This window comes from Aptenodytes patagonicus, chromosome 9 (genome assembly GCF_965638725.1).
Source record: "Aptenodytes patagonicus chromosome 9, bAptPat1.pri.cur, whole genome shotgun sequence".
Taxonomy (NCBI): domain Eukaryota; kingdom Metazoa; phylum Chordata; class Aves; order Sphenisciformes; family Spheniscidae; genus Aptenodytes; species Aptenodytes patagonicus.
The window spans coordinates 16,933,740-16,952,297 of NC_134957.1; the positions used below are offsets into that span (position 1 = coordinate 16,933,740).

The 18,558-nt window shown below is 40.5% G+C and overlaps 1 protein-coding gene across 2 annotated transcripts in view; it reads right to left on the minus strand.

Moving 5' to 3' along the window:
* The window catches only part of IL1RAPL2 (interleukin 1 receptor accessory protein like 2), a 398,381-nt gene that overhangs the window by 193,229 nt on the left and 186,594 nt on the right, over nucleotides 1-18,558 (minus strand). For both annotated transcript variants that reach the window (XM_076347253.1, XM_076347252.1), the window contains exon 3: nucleotides 373-646. In XM_076347253.1, coding sequence (XP_076203368.1) covers nucleotides 373-646 — 274 coding nt within the window. The remainder of the gene's footprint in view (nucleotides 1-372; nucleotides 647-18,558) is intronic.

Sequence of the window (18,558 nt, forward strand, 5' to 3'; positions counted from 1 at the left end):
ATTCAAACTGTGTCTAACTCTTGAATAACTCAGAGGATTTGAAAAAGAGCATTTCTTAACCAAAATACTTCATGATTTAAGAAGTATCCAGTTCTGAAGGTTTATGGCAAATTGAGAATTTGCAAATATTGAACTTAAAAAAAAAAGTAATTAAGTGAAAGTACATGTTCAATTATAGCTGTTGGAAGAGGTAACTATAATTACTAGGGAAACTAATTTTGAAACAAAGCATTATGTGACATATAATTATGAGAATAAAAATGAGTATATATTAACTGGAAGAATATCTTAATCCTGAGAGCTAAATTTAAACTTTTTTTTTTAACCAAGACAATCCATACATTCTTAGTTATACTTTAACACAATACCCACCTTAGAACACACGTGTAGAAACCACTGTCTTGCAACTCAACCGAGTGAAACCATATTGAATCTTCATCCTTGCTCATCCTAACTTCAGAAAATATAATGGGTTCTTCTAAATCGCCTTTGTTTTTGTACCACATAAGCCTAAGACCTGTGCTTTGGGCCATGCTATAATTAGTTCTGATATAGCTGTAGAAAAGGGCACATTTCACTCGGACTGGTTCACCTGCCAAAGCCATGTATGTCTTGAGATCCACTGACCAGTCAATGCAACCATCAACTGAAAGCAAAACAATAATAAAGAAATATTAGATACAAATATATCTTTTCAAGACAGTGAAAGGCAGCTTGTGAAATGCAACGCAATTAATTAAAAGAAAAGAACCTTTGTTTCATAGAAATGTGAAAACCCTGAAGCAGCTATTGGCAATTAAAGGGTTTTATAGACCTTTTTTACTTACATGTAAATGCGAATGTGCAGGCAATAAATAGAGCACATTGGGCCTGCTCAATTCCATTTTAGAATTTCATTACTTTCATCCCCAAAACACTAATTCTTTAATAAATAAACCAAGCGTTTTCACCTTAACCACCTGCTCCAGTAAACCAGTTTTGAATTGTTTAATTCCTCGATGGAGGAAAATGTACATTGGCATCTGATCCCAATCTTACCCCTTAAAACTTTTCCATCCACCTCTGCTAATTATGTTACGTAAAAAAAAATAAATAACAGATGTGACATTTACCATTTTCTTTTCAAGGCAGTTCCACATAGCTTTTTTTTTTTCCCCTACAGCCTACTCAAACTGTAGAGATATGTATTATATACAACAGGATACAATTACAACATGCTACCTATGCAATCAAGCTTAATACAGGAACTGTACAAATATGAAAGGGGACAGTTTTCTTGATACTTCACTTCAAAATGAACATGTCAGCCAGTTTAATAAAAGATTACTTCTCCCTACAATTTTCTCTCCCATTATTTTAAATCATCTTAGTTACAATATAATCCTAGAATATGCATACATATCAACATGTAACTCCCCCTCACATATCAGAGACCTTTTAATTCAATCTTTTTCATTGCTGGAAAAACTGTAAGCCTGAAAGTCAACCAAGAATATAACCAAAGAAAAAGACTGCAAAGGCAGATCATCAATAGGGAAATATACTACCTAAAATTAATAGACTTGATGAAATGTGTAGCTTTTGGAATTTATTGATCATATCCAGCTACATGTAAGTGGAACAGCTTTACCCTTGATGTAGCTACCTCAAATTCAACCGAGTAAGGTTTGAGTTGCCTCTTCTGCTTTTACAGTATCAGTTCTCAAACTCTAAGTGTTAGATATTCTCATACACTCTTCATTCCATGTACATCTCCAATAGCATTAAGTGATTTTTTTATTTACTTCCTAAAAAAATGTAGTGAGCCAAAATTTCTACACGTGGTGGAATATCCGATCTAGTCCTTTTTTTTTTAGTGGCTATCACTGACTTTAAGTTATGTCTACCATTTTTTCAGGCTTCTCTTGAATCCTTCAAAACTAACCACGATAAATGGAAGGTTTTGATTTCCCCATTGCAGTAAATCAGCTTTAATTGTACTGCAACCACATGAACCACGCAACTGAACCATATTTTAAACCTGTTGACACTTACCACTTTCATACATTTCTAATACATAAACTTCCATGTAACATCTTGTAAAACAAACTTTACTTGTAAAATACACTAACATGGGCTCAAGAGGGAAGGGAAACCCATTACTCAAAACTATACTTTTAATGTATCTACTGTTACGAGGGTATTGACAGGCAAAGGGAGGTCACACAGTACGTTCACCCCAAGTGGTGCGGATCAGGCTGCCCGCTCCTGCCACCCACCCCACAGGCAGATGCAAACACAGCAGCTGGTTGTGCCAACTGACTCCTTACTTCAACAAGAAAAGCCCCCAAACCAAAACATTCACCTGAAGTTAGGTGTACACAGTTTCGGATAACTTCAATTTTCATTTCCACACTCATTTTGCTGAAAACCTCCTGCTGATTTAAATTAAAATTCATTGCTTCTTGCTTTTAATGGCTACTGCTAATGACATAAAATGAAAGGCCAGTAGCAATTTACTGACTTTCCTTTTCTTCACTGCTGCAGCATCATTTCTTCCTCTGTGTTCTCCCTCTCATAGCTTAGTGCCACACAGAACAGGACAAGTTTGGATAATCGTTACTTGAAAATCATGTACTGAAGTATTTGTCCTCAATGCATCCCCTCCATGTTTATAACATCCTTCACCATGACCAAAGCTGCACACTGTAACTCAAACATTCTCTTGCCAGGACCCCACGAAACACTGCATTCGCCTCTCTCTGCAATAGTGTTATACAGACATGGGCAACCAGCAGCAGAGCTGGAAAAAGAAACCAAATCTCCCAGTCCTACAAACCCATCCAATCCACTTTTATATTAAAGCCTGGTTCTGACATCATAAATTATTTTATATAGGTGGCTTGGAGGGCTTTTACATCGAGCAGGTATCAACGTACTCCATACAGAGCTTCCTCACAAAAGCTCTGCACTTTTTTTAAGCCCTGCTCCTTAGGCTGGTGTGAGTTTACAGTTAAAGAGCAGTGCAGAGCTTACAGCCGCCTTCTCTCAGCAAGGGATGTGAAAGGCAATGCTGAGCTCTCCAGATGGCTCATCCCCACTCTCCATGGACATACAGGTATTCTCAAAGGCACCCTTCCTCCTGTGCTTTAGCAAAGTCACAAAGTCCAAGCAGGGGTGTGTAAGCTGAAATGAATAGGGGTGCCCAGAACTGGAATTTAGATCCAAACTAATTCAGTTGATCTAATTAATTCTGTCAATCTAATCCTGTCATGTCATCTAATGCTTTTGAACCTGTGCTGGTTCAGCAAAGTTAAACCATGGTAAAGAATCACTGACATTCAGACACACATGGAAAGCTTGTGGGTCAAGCAGAAAGGTTCCAGTTTTTCATTTATTTCGCAGAGCAGAGTCATAATTAGGAAGAGTTACGGAGTTAGGTACTGACCCAATATGCAAATCCAGCTTTGGAAACTGAAAATGCCTCTGCTTCCAATAAAATTTCTCCCACATCCACACCAAACAACTTGTCAAAGCACAGCTCAAAGGAACACTAAGCATCCTTCAGTGTCATTCAATCTGCCTCATCTTCCACTTTCATTTGAAAATTCCTTCTTCCTTCTAGTGTGCACTTTACTATTCTATTTTCAAAATTACAACTGCTGGAGTATATAAAGCACAGTGGAATAGATGAAAGACATTTGAAAGGTAATTTACAGCCAGGTCATTAGAGTGGCTAAAACCCATCTCCAACTGCCCCCAGTGGAGAACGAGACTGTGGGGCCGGTGCACCGCTGGCCATTGCCAGCGCCCCAGTGGAGGCACCGGGCACAGTGACCTGACCCCAGCCCAGCACCTGCATCTCAAAAGAAGAAAAGAAAGAAAAGGAGATTTACACTAGAGACCTTATTCCCATTAACAGTATCCGAATGGAAGAATTTCAGCAGCCAGTGGCGAGGCTGACCCCAACGCAGCGAGCGCAGCGGAGGGGGAAGGTGCAGGCAGGCTGCCTGCCCATCGCCCCTGCCTGCACCGGCTGCTCCCCTGCGGCAGCTCGCTCCCCGCAGCGTGCCAGGAGGTGGTAATAACGGAGAGGAGAGCATACAGGGAACGGAGTAACCATTCATTATAGGGTTGATGACATCTGCGGAGGGGAGAAGTCTCACAGAGAGCCTTGACTAAATCTTAATTATTGAGGAAAGACTGATCAAACAGGAGACGACTTTTTCCCCTTGCTCTTTTTTTCTTGTGAAGTACACAGTCAAGAATGTTTCCTCTCATGAAGCTGTAGAGGCTAAAATCTAGGTCAGGCTCCCCACGCTCACGTGGAAGCTGGAATTTTTCCTCTTGCCGCGCTGTCAGTCACTGGAGCGTGAGCATTGTTAGATTTGTTTGGAGTATTCTCCAAGCTGTCATTACAAACGACTGGAGCTGCTTAGGTGGAGTTTAGCACCCCATTATCCAGAACAAAGTTTGCTGTCATTTTTGTTGGGCTGGCTCTCACTATGTAATATAATCAGGGTGGTAAGAAGAGAAAAATAATGGCATTAGAGAGAGGCATTTATTATATAATAAATGTATATACATCTTTTCTCTGCTACCCAATAATCAGGTGTTCCTTAATAAATGCCTGATTGAAAGCCCATTCAAATGAAATCCTATCTATCGTGGGTGTATTTTAGACACTTCCAATAAAGACAATTATTTGAAATGTTTTCTAAAATTCGGAGCATTGAGAGGATATGGAATACGTTGTCCCATTTTTAGCCCAGCTTCCTACAGAAAAGAGGTTTGCCCATCTATCTGTCAGTCCCCCACCCCATTAACATAACTTCTGACCCAACTGACTAAATTCAATCCTATTTCGTAGAACATGAAAAGGTTCAGGCACACGAGAGCCCTACATGGGGCAGGGAAATACAGCAGCAGTTAATCACGGTGGGGCCCCACTGGGCCCATCCCAGTTATCTATCCAGGCTACTGAAATTGAATTGAAAATGAAGGTTTCAAAATTATTAAACAAATTATAGATTAAGTTGGCTGACAATAAGTTACTGTACTTTTATGTTAGCAATCACCCAAAGTGTGTACTGCATCTCCTTCCCCAACATTTCCTGGTAATTTCCCATTATTCTTATTTTAAATAAATCTAGTTGTCTAGGGAGTCTAGATGCATTTTAACATGAACCATAATAATTTATGAGCAATTATAGAAGAGCATGTACATAGTCTCTGAGTAATTTGTCTTTCTGCTTGCTGTCATAGAAATAATTTTTTGCATGGCAAATCTGCCTGTAATCATTTTTGTAGGGATCTGTCACCTACAGCAATTTATATCATAGCATTATTAAACATGTTTGCCTACCTTGTTACCTGAAAATCTCATTTTAAATTGAAATAATCTAAAAATAAATAATTAAAAAATAATATACTAGCTAATGTATTAAATTTATTGCTCCACAAAGCAAGCAACGCTTGTGACTGTAAATACATAGTAAAAAAAAAAAAAAACCCACAACATTCCTCTGATACAGGAGTTATATTTTTATTTATATATTAGCCATTGAACAGCAGAGTCCAGAAACTGATATCCATCATGCTCGGGGTTTGCAGACACATAGCAACGATAGATGCACTCCATTAAGGAAGTCCAAAAAGGGGTGCAAATTTTTTAGACTCTTAAAGGGGAGAAATCAGTTACGGAATTTTAGGCAACTTGGTATTTTCAGATCTTGATTCTGGAGAAAAGGGAACACACCCTACATTTGAGCAAACACAGTAATGCCTTTAACAGCTTTGGCTGGACGTGATCTTCACAAAGGGTCAGGGAGTTAGATCAGGATCGCCATACATAATTGGTTTCACATCTCTGGCTTTCCGGCTATGCTGTGCTAATTCTGCTATGGTGCTTGCAGACCCCTGCCAGCATCTCATCACAGCCCGGCACTGCCATATGAGACCTGTCTGTCAGCGGAGCCCAGCATGTGGTCCTCTGCCACCCTGCCTCCTCCCAGAGCCCTTCGCTGCTCCTCACACCATGAGCCGAGTCGGGGAGCTGAGCTGAGCCACCTAAAAACTGACAGCAACGACCACCCCCTACCCCTATCTGTGATTCTTTAAATACTCCAATATTCAGAGATACAATTTGCTGGTCAGAGAACACATTTCAAACAAAACAAGTCTATTGACCACTTCCCGCACTCTTCAAAATCATGGATGTCACCTCCAAAGCAAGGTAAGTTCTTTGCTTGTAGAGCTCCCTCAGCTTAGCTGACCTACCAAACTGGATGGTCGAAGGACACTCTCATCACAATAAAGAACCACTCTACCAAAAGACATCTGAGCTGGTATCTCTGACATGCAGAGCAAGTTACCCAGTTTTACAGGGGAGGAGAAGCCTATGCTGGTGGTACTTCAGAAGGGAGTGGAGGGTGGCCTTCTCCAGCAGCAGGGGAGCAGATCTCAAATAGCAAGCAGGGAGGAAAGGAGAAGGAAGTTCAGGTAAAGTGTCTGTGATGTTTCTTTTCTGTGAGTTACAGTTTCACCCTTCTTTGAGTCAAGTGAACACTAGTTTTTGACTCTGCCTATGCTCATATTTTAAACTGCATTTTAGGAAAAAATCAAATAGTTGTCCCCTGAGGGATATAGTAAATCAAAAAAATGTATGTTAGACATGAAGACCACTTAGAAAACCACCTTTGAGCTTGAGAAAAAAAAACAAGTTTATCATGATTCAAGCTGGGTGAATTTTGCAATGTTTCTCCTACTAGCCTGTTAACAACTTTAACTAAATAATTCATTTCTATCACAGTAACATCTAGATTCAGCAATCATCAACCAAGACTATTTTGCTGTAAAACACAAGATCGAAGAAGAGGATCACTCACAGACTTTGTAGTTTCTCTAACTTTGATCTCCATTTTCTGAATGTTTTCTAGCAAGATTTAGACCATTCAAACGTACTGGCGAAAAAGTTTGGGACTTTCAAGACATGTAAAAGTGCAAATATTCCAAAATTCCTAAATCAAATAATGACGAGTGCAAAAAAACTTCATTAGATTTAGCAACATGCAAATATTTCTCCAAATCTGGCTCATAAATAAGGAAAAATGCATTTACTTATCCTTATACATTAGCTGCATTTTTTCCAAATTTTGATCAAAGCTTCAAATTTCTGTAAGATGGGCTAAAAGGTTTTTAAGACTTGTACATGCTTCATTTTTTTTGACCAGCTTTTCTTATGAGCCATAGCTAAACAACCCAACTCAAATGTCAAATATTCCAGCCAAACACCCACAATTTCCTTTGAGGTCAAACAAACCGTAAATATATACTGCCAGAGGTCCAAATAACAACGGATTGCTCTGTCCTGAGTTACACATGCATAGGGAGCCAGAAGCATTTTAGTCTTATAGTGAAAATGCAAAAGAAAGAACATACTAGTAGATCACCAATCTGTAAAATTCTTTAGGGAGAGAAAAAAACAGCTCGGACCCTGAACAAATTCTCAGCTTCCAGGAGCAATGGCATATTAATGAGGTCAAGACTTAGAAATTATACTTGAAGAACAAAAACACTAAAATAGTGTCAGTAGAAGTTACTGGACAGAGGCATTTCATCCTGTAGCACTTGTCAGAGCCAGCTTTTCAGGTGGCACCTTATCACAGAGATTTTTGGGAATGCTTGCTGATGGAGAGAAGAGCAAATCACAGCTGGCAGGTTAGATTTTGCTGGAGACAGGGAGCTCTGAAACACATTCTGTGATGGAAAGAAAATCTCTGGTCTCATCATATTCTTTGCTACCTCTTCCACGCCAGATGTTCCTGGAGACAGATGGACCTGAACTGAAGTGCCCTTCCAAAGCTGTGCTCTTTGCTTTGAGCAGATTGCTCTGCTAAGCACAGAGAAAGAGAAGAGGAGGGCACTAAAGCAACTGTTTAAAATGCAGCATATTTACCCTAAAAATGAGTGTTTGGTGACCTTGATCTCCTAATCACTTCAATATCTGGCAGGTTTTTAAAGAGTCTGTGTTAAACTAAACGGTACAGAAATGGGAACTTATGAAGTGGTTTGGTTTTAAATATTCAGTGTAATGCCTCGATTCTCCGTGGCTGTCACCACGTTAGAAAACAATGTAAAAGGCACCTTGAAAATCAACAGCAGTAGAGCCAGGACATGAACAATAAAGAAATCATACTTCATGGCTTTATGCTTTTGTGAAGTCCCAGACATGGGTTCAAGGACTGTGTCCCAGCCTGTCCTGCCTTCTCAGCCCCTCCTGCACCGCCTGGCCCCTGCGGTTCCCCTCCCGCACTGGGGCAGGCAGATTTGGAAGAGTTGTGGGAAAGTTCATTTATGAAGCTCCTGCCTCTGCCAAGCCTCCGTCTTTGCTCCCACAGAAGTAAAGCCAAGTGGGTGACCTGCAGTGAACAAGTTATCCGAACAATTAAACTTCTTTTCTTGTTTGTGGATCTATAAATGAATCCCCATTTCTTCAAAGCCAGCCATGCAATAACGTCATTAAATTAGCACATCTCCCTTTTTTCTTTATCCCACTAGCAAGGGAACATTATTTTAAACAAAAAGTATGTTGCTCTAGATTGGAGTGGCCAGATCAGTTACGTGACATTACATCTGCTCCTTGGACTGAACAAGTAACAAAACTTTCCTGTTAAATACCAAAATTTAAATTCCATAAACAAACAACTCAGGCACCCAACAACTCAGTGCAAACACAGGTATGAACTCAATAAAGACTGTAAATTAGCTGTCCACCCAGCTCTGAAACCCATCTAAACCCCAATATTTTTTTCACACAAAGCCCACAAAATCTAGTAAATAAAAATACTTCCACCTTCTAAGCTCCAGAAAGGGGAAAAAATATTTTTTTCTAACATCTTTGACAACAAATATTGCCATTTTTATTAGCTCTTTGGATTCCTGAGGAAGTTAATGAACAATGGAAAAGCACAAAGAGAGATTTCCCAGCATCTCTGATACTTCTTTGGTGCACAGAACTACCTTTAGACAAATTAGATAGAAAAAGAAAACAAGAAGAATCAGTATCTAAGAAAAGAGAGAATAAAAACTGATTTAAGTAATGAGTAAAACAGACTGAAAATATTCCATTGCCTTTATAAATCAAAATTTTATCCTAAGAAGATTTTAGGTAAAGAGCAACACACTGGAAATACGCTTTATACCTGAAGGTATATGCAATTAATACTTTAAGTGGTGTTGACTATACATGAGCTCTTTCAGGACACTCTCTGGGATGGTTTTAATATTCTCCAGCCAACCACATTAACCCACGGAGACTTTCACACACTTCTGTTTCAAGTCTTTAGCACCATGCAAACTTTGGGAACAAAGCTGAATTCATTTCAGTAATTGATGAGTCTCCTTTCATTAGTCCCTTTGAATAAAGTTACTGAAGGTAAAGTAAATGGAAACTAGATCCCAGATCAGGTAGTTGCAGTCTCAAGTAATCACACAATTAGGAAACTCTATATCCACTGCTTGTTATTCCCAGGAGGGAATTGTAGGAAAGAGCTGTGAATAATAAGAATTTAAAATTAAAGAGAATGAAACTCTATTAACTTTCTGGTCCCTGTGGGGCAGAGGGACTGGTGTACATGCACAAGATTATTTTTTTTTTCATCATGTTTTTCAAGTATATGGACAGTTTGTGTTGGATTATCTGCTTTGAGGGCACAGTCCTCTTGAGTTTGGATTAGGTTAGGAAGACGGACTCCCTGTTGAACACACCAGGCTAAATTCATTTCCTCTACTGTCTGCAGAGGGGAATCTTTGAGTGACACAGGCCTGCCATAAGAGCTCTTACTACATCTCACTTGTGGGAGAGAAAGATTGCTTGACAGAAGAAGAAAGCAAGGAGACTATCAGAAGAGCCTACGTATAGTATCACACCTCACCGCAAGCAGAAACCAGGACTCAGTTATTCCTGTGCATGAGCTACATGGTATTTGTGCAAGGTTTAAGCAATTATTCACTGGCACACCTCAGCAGGGACATTTCTGGTAGTCCAAATTCCCCATTTACCATGGGCAACTCATGCCTGACCAATGCACCTGCCTTGCCCGCACAGCCGACCATGCCATCATGCAAGGCCTTTGAGCAGGAGCCCAGACTCCGGGCCTCCAGAGGCCTCTTCCAACCTACCTGACCCCAATGATTTGGTCCTACCACTGACACAGCCCTTGTTGGGGCTCACAATCTGCAGACACATAAAGGGAGCCTTTCGCACGAATGCCCATATCTGGGTGTGCACCCTCTCTATCCTACTCATTAATCGTTTATTTTCTAGCTTACCAAGATGCAGTCAGTCCATCAGAAGATTACCAAATGCTTTACAAAACTAGTTCCCCATCATAAACACACTAGGTAGAATTGAATGTTTTGGGCCTTGGACATTTGCAAACTACTTGATGAACACATTGCAATGTTAAAAAAAGAGAAAGAATGCACAACTTTAAATCAGGACATGCTCGTGAATAGAAAGGAACAAGTCAAGTTCATCTGAATTTACTTGCAACAAATAACCAGCTTTGGTCATTTCCTTCGTCTTTACACATTTACCTTTGGATATCTAGACATTCTTACCATTTTACAATTGCTATGCCATTCCTCCTGCTATCTGGCACAGATAATTTCAGCTACAGTGAGCCAATTACCATTTCCACTTGCATGACAGGTGGACCTCTGTTTGAAAAGGTTGTGACCCATGCTCTAGCCTAGGTTGTAATTCCTCCTCTCATTTTAATTCATTAGCTGCATGTATGCAGCAGAATTTTAATAGGAAACTCTCCTGACTGCAGAACACACCAAATTTCATTTCGGTAAAATGAACACTCACAAATCAAAACAATATTAGCTTTTATAGGACAACCATGAATGGAATTGTTAGAGGGTTATTTGACTAAAATGTGTCTGTAACTGATGAATTATGAAGTGTGTTCAAAATGAGATTTTTTTAAACAGTAAATGTTGTTCTTAAGACTTTTGTTTCTATTTAAAATAAACAGAGTTATCCTTATTGCAAGCTATTATAATTACATGTAAGAAAGAAAAAGTAAGGATGATTGAAAAATGAACCATTACAATTACCATTACGTTACCATTACCTGTGTTACAGATGTGTCTCTCTAGGTAAAGCAGCAAGTGATAATGCAGTGCTGTGATCCGTAACACAGCGTTGCACATTTGTTTAGGTACACCTTTACCATTTACATATACGTTTTCTAAAACCTGCCTATCGCAACATCCTGCAGCACTGCATCCACCGGCAGCTCCACACACCCCAGTAATGCATCTCCAGTGAAAACAAGGGCCACGTTTATGGGACCACATGCACTTTCATTTCTCAAACACAGACTGTGAAAAGGGGGCTGTGATGGCAGCCCCCCACATCTGCCAGATCCCCCAAAATCCCAACCCGCTTCCAGATCAGTTGTGAGCGGCGGCCCTGAGCAGGCCCTGTCACCAGCACCGCGACTCCTCTCGGTCCCCTCTCAGGCTCCCATTCCCGGGGCCTCGCTCCTCCCCAGCCCCAGCGTTAGCCCTGGTGACGGCCCCTTGCTGGGGGAGAGGGGCCATTTTGTCATCACCGGGGCTGCAGCTTCCCACACGGGCACATTCCCAGGGACTTCATCCGCTTTCCGGTCGTTTTCCCAAGCCTTGACTCAGGAGACTCAGACCAGGGCCAACGGCCAACTGAAACCCCAACAAAACCGGCACTGCTTTGAGCTGACACAGAGCAGCAACTATTTATCTTTAAATAAGAACCATCATAAAGCAGACAGACCCCAAACCAGCCCAGTTTACAGCCTTTTCCTCACACTTCCCTGTAACTTCACCAGCCAGAAACAAAACTGGCCGCAGGAATGTTTCATTTATTAGTGAGCAAAAGCAACTAACTGCAAATACTTCATTACTAATACATCATTTGCTCAGAACAGCACAAAACAAACAGGTCTGTGTTTTATTCATGGGCCTCCTATCATCCTCAACAGCCCCAGCTCACTCTGCAAAACATGCAGCTGCCACGTGTTTCACCAAGCAGCGCCCAAGAGGGGGACGGGAAGATGAAGAGATGTTTGAGCTCCAGGCTGAGGCTGGGCAAAGATGAGAGTTGGGATCCGGGATGCGGGAAGGGAGCTGAGGAGCCCTTGGCACCTGAGGCCTTTCTTCAGATGTCACCACATCCTCCAGCTGGGACACCGTCCTGCAGCCCCACCATCCATCAGCTCATCATTATTAAATCATCACAGCTCAACGTTCAAAGACAACTCTGAAAAATCATCATAAAAGCCTCCACCTGAGCTACTGATAAACCAGAAAAATTACATAACTGGAGTAACTTTTTAAATTAGTATCTCCCCACTGTTTCTGACTGGTTACACAACACTCAGCAAGCAATGTGGAGACTGCTCGTTTTCTACCATGCCCTTGCTCACTCCCAGTTTCTTGACCTAACCCCCAGACACCATTTGCTTTCCCAGCCTTAGGAACTGACTGCCATAGCAGTTTGACGACAAGTGTTCAAGTAGTATCTTAAAATGATTAATACAACAAAGCGCTGAGGTGGCTACACCTGGATTGGCTTCTGTAGGGATCACCCCAAAGAAAACCTGTATGTTTTCCACTTAGGAAACCATGGTTTAGAATATGGAAAATCAGTACTTGAATTCTTAAACAGAAAAAACTCACAGTGACTAGGGAAGACGGGACAGAAATACGAAGCTGGATACCTCCTTCTTCCATCCATCTTCTTCACAAAGAGGGTGCTCATTTCCAAGCCTGGCTGCAGTTATCTCAATGAGTTTGAGGGGCTCCAACTGCTCAGTGCCCTGCTCGGGGCAGGCAGGCTGTCCCTGCTCCTCTTGGCAGGCTTGGGGAGGGCTCCTGGCTCCCAGCTCAGGGCTGGGGCTCTCCTGCCCCCTGGTTCCCCATCCTTCCCTCACCACCCCTGCTAAATGCAAGTTGAATTCAGCAAATAGTGTTCAGTGCGGAAGTGGGGATGGGGGGGAGGATTAATTTCGACAGTGTTGTGAGTGGATGCATTCCCAATTAAAAATGTTCTATTTAATTCAACCTAGTCAGTTTTATTACTGTTTTGACTTTATTATTTTTTCAGTTTATGATGACAGATTTTTCAGTTCAGATGACAGAACTGTCATCTGCCCAGCTCTACATCTGAAGGAAGAGGAAAACGACTGTTGCCAGGCAGAGGGGAAAAAGCACACAGGAGGCATGTGACCTCAGGGTAGGGATTTTGGGCTACAGACAAGGAAGTGAAGTGAGAGGTCTCTGACAGTGTTCTCGGGGCACAAAAAAAGCATTTTGAATTGGCTCTCATCAAGGTTAAAGCAGAATTTGATGGCAACAAATCAGTCTTGTTTTCATAAGATACAAGGTCCAGCCTTAGAGGCGTTGATGGCGTTCAACTCCCATGGAGGTCAGTGCACCCTACGCAGCCTCTGCACCCTACAGCATTGGGTGCCGATACTCCTGGGAGCACATCCCTACAGCAAACCCTCTTTGTGAAAGGGGAAGGAAGGTAAAACAGAGAGAGTGTGTTAGAACCAGGGGTATGAATCAGAAAGAAAGAGATGCAGACGTCATACGAACTATGTTAAGGGAACTGCTGATAAAGAGAAGTTCTTCAAAGAGGAAGACACTTACTGTTGAATTTCTGTTAAAAATGAGAGTATCACAAATGCAATCATATTTTTTCATGTGTCACTTGTGAAATAAATGATATTTCACTGTGAAGTTGACAGTGGAAGAAATGCAATTAGAATGATTTGCATATTAAAGACATTATTATGTCTTCATTGTAAATATTTCCATCAAGATGACTTTGAACAGCATCTTTGCAAACAGAAATATCTTTATGCCAGATTTCACATAATCTGAAATCATGCTGTGTCAAGTTGTCAATTTTAAGAATTCTCCTAAGCCATTACAAATCTCATTTTAATCTCTCTAAAGACTCATCTGATTTTACATAATTGAAAATAACCACTGCTTGTAATGTGTTAATTTTGATATGCAGCAAATAACATGGTGCCAGAACTCTTCCGGCCAACCACTATTTTGAAAAGCTGTGCTAAGTTTTCAATCTCCAGACTGCCCAGGGCTGCATAAACCTTTACAATGCAATTTTTTGCTATTGTTTAATACTAAATATTCCAAAGTATGTCATCAAAATGATGAGAATTTGATTTTTTCCTCTTCCCTGGGACTGATCAGTGTGTCTTCAGCAAGAGAGATAAACAAATACAACCTCATTAATGAGCTACAAACTTGAGATAACAAAAAGCATCACTAATAGCCCAGCTGCTATTGGACTGCTTCTCTGTGTAGCAGCCTCCTGTTAGAAGAGACGAATCTACTCAGCAGGCATAAAGGACCCTGCACCACTTTGCTTCTATTGACATATATTCAAAATAGCCTTGGCACTCTATAGAGCGCAGATAAAACACGGGAAGGATGGGAGGAATGACAGCAGTGTCCCACTAGACGCAAACCAACAGACGTGCAAATACAGGCATGGACAGAGGGGACTGGGGTTACAACCCTCAGTCTCAAGAATATTCACGAACTTTCACTGCACGTACATGTACATAAATCAAAAGAATATGGTGCAAGAAAGAGCGACTTTCAACCTGTTTTTGCAAACTTTACATTAATTAGGAAAGGATTTCTCAAACGCCCCTGCATCTCCAAACTTTGTGCTGGTAAGACTATTTACTTCTAAATGACAAGTGTAGGCTGCATGCAAAATATTCTGAATTTTTGGTTCTCTAAATTACTGTTAACCCAACATTATTCCTGCCTACCTTGGGTTTTTAAATGGAATTACATGTAGCCTGCAGCTTCAAATCTAAATGAAAAATGTAGCTCCAATTGAACCTTAAGGAAAAAAAGGCAAAAGTTAATGAGATTTAAATTAGTAACAGCCAAAGCTCTCCCTTAAAGAAAACATTATCGATTTTAAAGAGCTACCTAATGAAAAAGAATGGCACTCATTTAGACTTTGCATGAGCTACATTAGAGATTCATTTATAATAATAAATAAGGATGTGCTTTACAGTGCAATGAATCAGCAAAATTTATGTACATATTTTTATGAGTTAACTACACATTCCTTAAGCCTTTAATCACAGTTTTGGATGAATTGTTTATGGTAGTAAAGAAATTACAGTTTCTAAGGCCCAGACCATCAAAGATAATTAAGTATCCATTCCCTATATGAGTTAAACACCTACACAACTCTAGGGTTTATAATCTACTCTTCATTTGTAAAATGGAAATAGATACTGTTTCCCTTTATTCTTTATTAAACAATGTTTCTATTTTAAGTTCAGTAACTAATTATTGGAAAAGTTCTCCTCCTATGAATGCTCTGCAGTTTTTATACAGTAAGTACAAAAAATGAATATTGCCAGGAGAGGATATATATGCACACTTTGTAAATTCCTTAATACGTAGGAAATTTGTCAAGCTGCTGGTTTTCATATATTTTCATTCAAACACAATTTTATACAATCGCAAGATACTTCATCATATCAGTACAGTTCAGGAATAGAATATTGTGATCCTATGACATTTAAAAATGGAACGCCAGTGACCGTGCACAGGTAATTATCTGGTTGCATTTCGTCAGCTTACCAAATCCAGTTATTTCTCTGAGAACTGCTAAGAGAACAGATGAAGTCCAAGGTCCTCCAAGCAAGTTTCAAATTACTTTTAAAACTAAACTACTTACACAAAAAGTAAGCATGCCTGGACCCAGTCCAAACAGAATTTCACCTCATAATTAATTAATGCTCCAGACAAAACCCATCAGAACAAAAGGAACATTCAGTTCATTTACTAAGATACCTGAAAGTGCTAAAACTTTAAACTCCGTAAGTGGTCAAATTCCCTCTAGCTCAGTTGCTGAAACCAAGCTTGCTTGGGGCAACCCCAAGCCCCCAAGCCTGGTTCTCCAGCTCCCACCCTGGGAGGTATCTGCTCAGATTCACTGCTCAAGCCATAGAGCTGCTTAGAAGCACCTCAAAGGGCTGTCACAGTGCTACATACCTTCACGTAATATTGATGACAAAAGGTACTGCGTAACTCCTGACAAACTCTAAAGATGAAATTTCTTGCACATACAGCAAAACCAGGAAGAAAGGTAACTACAATTCTCTCAATAAAGCAAGCAACACATTCTTACGTCTCAAACTAAGCTTGTGTATGCCAAGACAATAAAGAACATGTAAAGGTCCCCCATACAGTACCAACAAGTACCACAATCCCAGTACAGCACTGTTTTTGCAATGCAGTTTGCCAAGACATCATTTCACAGGGGAGATAATACTTGTCAAAGCATGTCTAAACTGTTGGACTTCATTTTTGCTTTGTTAAAGCAAAAGATAGATTTGCAAAGAGATGCATTTATTTTTAATAAAAAACATTAATACACATTAATTTCACCTGCCGCAAGACTGTGCCTTGAAGAGATTCTTTGAAGTAACTGAATAAAACTTAATCCGTCTGTTTCACAGAAATAAGAATTACACCTGCCTATTTGTGAGCTGATTTCCAGACTCCCGGCAGACCTCCTCCCCTACCTTCAATATCCTGCTGTTGTCCACCTTCACATGATTTTGGTCATCTTATTCACATCATCATTACAATTCAGAGCAGTAGTGCAGCTTTGAATCAAATCCTACCATTGTCCTCACTTACCTCTCTCAGTTCAATCCACAAAGTGGGTTTTGGTGTATAGAAACTACGTTTCATCAGGAGGATATTACCTCAGAGGCTCCGCTGCAGGTACACACACGTGCACTCCCGCCCCGAATGGAGACAAACAGGTCCAAGTCAATGGCTGGACTTCCGATAGCTCCAAAGCAGACATGAGGTTGGGAGACATACAATGCCAGGGATCAGCAGAACCCCAGGATTCAATCTGGTTTGAAGCAATCCCCCACAAACCACATACCATTTAGATGTGGATGCTTCTGCCCCAAATCCTTTGTTCTAACGATCTGCTCTTGCTGTACCAAATTACGTGCTAACATAGATCTAGCCCAGGGTGCCCTAAGATGGGACTTTCTATTCATTTTGAAAGTGATATGTTTCAGACTTCATGCATTAAAAGAAGAGCTCCCAGAGGCAAGCCAACCCTCAAATACATAATCTTTGGGAAGTACTTTCAGTGGAGAGAAGGAAATTGTAATTGAAGTACACTAGGTTGGTTTTGTACTTTACTCTTCCTTTCTTTAATTATTAAGTAAATTAATAATCGTGAGCACTGTGTTTGTTTTTAACTGTGGTATTCCCTAAGGCATGACAAAAAAAAATTGAAACTGCAGGAATTGCATCCCTGAATGGATCTTAAGGGAAATAATTAATAAAATCTACTCTATCATTGCTTGTTTCTCTAAACTATATATTCTAGTAGTGTTCAAGAAAATTCCTTGAAGATCAACCTAAGACAGTCCTTTCTACCCCACGCAAGTATGACCGGAGTACATTGTACATCGGCGAGATGCACCATAGAAGAACCGTGATGGCTTAGGAGAGCGATGCAGATGGGAACAGTCACTTCTGTAACCCCAGCTCTGGCTTAGATCTAAGCCAAAGGGACTAAGAATTACCAGTGGACAGAGGGCATCAGCTGGCAGTTGAAACAGTCCTAAATTGAAGAATAACCTAAGCTAGATCTGAGGGAAGCAACAAACGGCTGTTACTCACCCTGCTGCCATAGTGATTTTCACATCAAAATAAGCCTAAATTTTAAAATGTTTCTCTTGCTTTTATTTGATTCCACTTTGTACCGCATTGTTTCTTTTCAGTCTTTTCATAGCTGATGCAGGGGTCACTTTCTGATGTTTTATGGATCACAGCTCAAGAAACCCCGATTTAAAGCTTGCTTCCCAGCAAACCAGTTTGTACACAGCTCGGCCTCCTTTGACAGTGTGCAGCCTTGTACTTCTTGTTAACATCCTCTAGTTTTAATCACCACTGCCTGCATTCAACAAAGAAAGCTTAGCACGTCACCTCTGACTTCCAAACCTTTCACAAGTAACAGGCTTCCACAAGCTTTTTTTTTTTCCTCCTTTCTTTTTTTCTTGTGTCTCCTACAGGTTGGGGTTTTTTTGCATTGTTTCAACCTGCAGAGTTTAGGTTCATATGCACTCTATACACCAGTAAAAACTTCAAAACTTGGACATTTAAAGTTTACCTTTCTCCCCAAGAGCCTTCGGATGAGCATTTGCTCTATTTTAAACATTCTAGTGGGAATTCCTACAAGCACCTTGCCCTTTCCTTTCTGCCTGCAGGAGGATTGCTGCTTTTGTTGCAGGGAGACAACAACTAAAAATATTCTGGCCATCCACACCCAAGCTTCCCTAGTGGAATGATGTACAAGAAAGATGGTATTTCTCTGGGCATGGAAAAGACGGTGTTCACAAAGAGGTGGCTGAATCATTCAACCATTCATTATGTCTGTAACTTTAACCAGTCTCTTTTGAGCTTTGACAAAAGTTTCAGTCAGGTGAG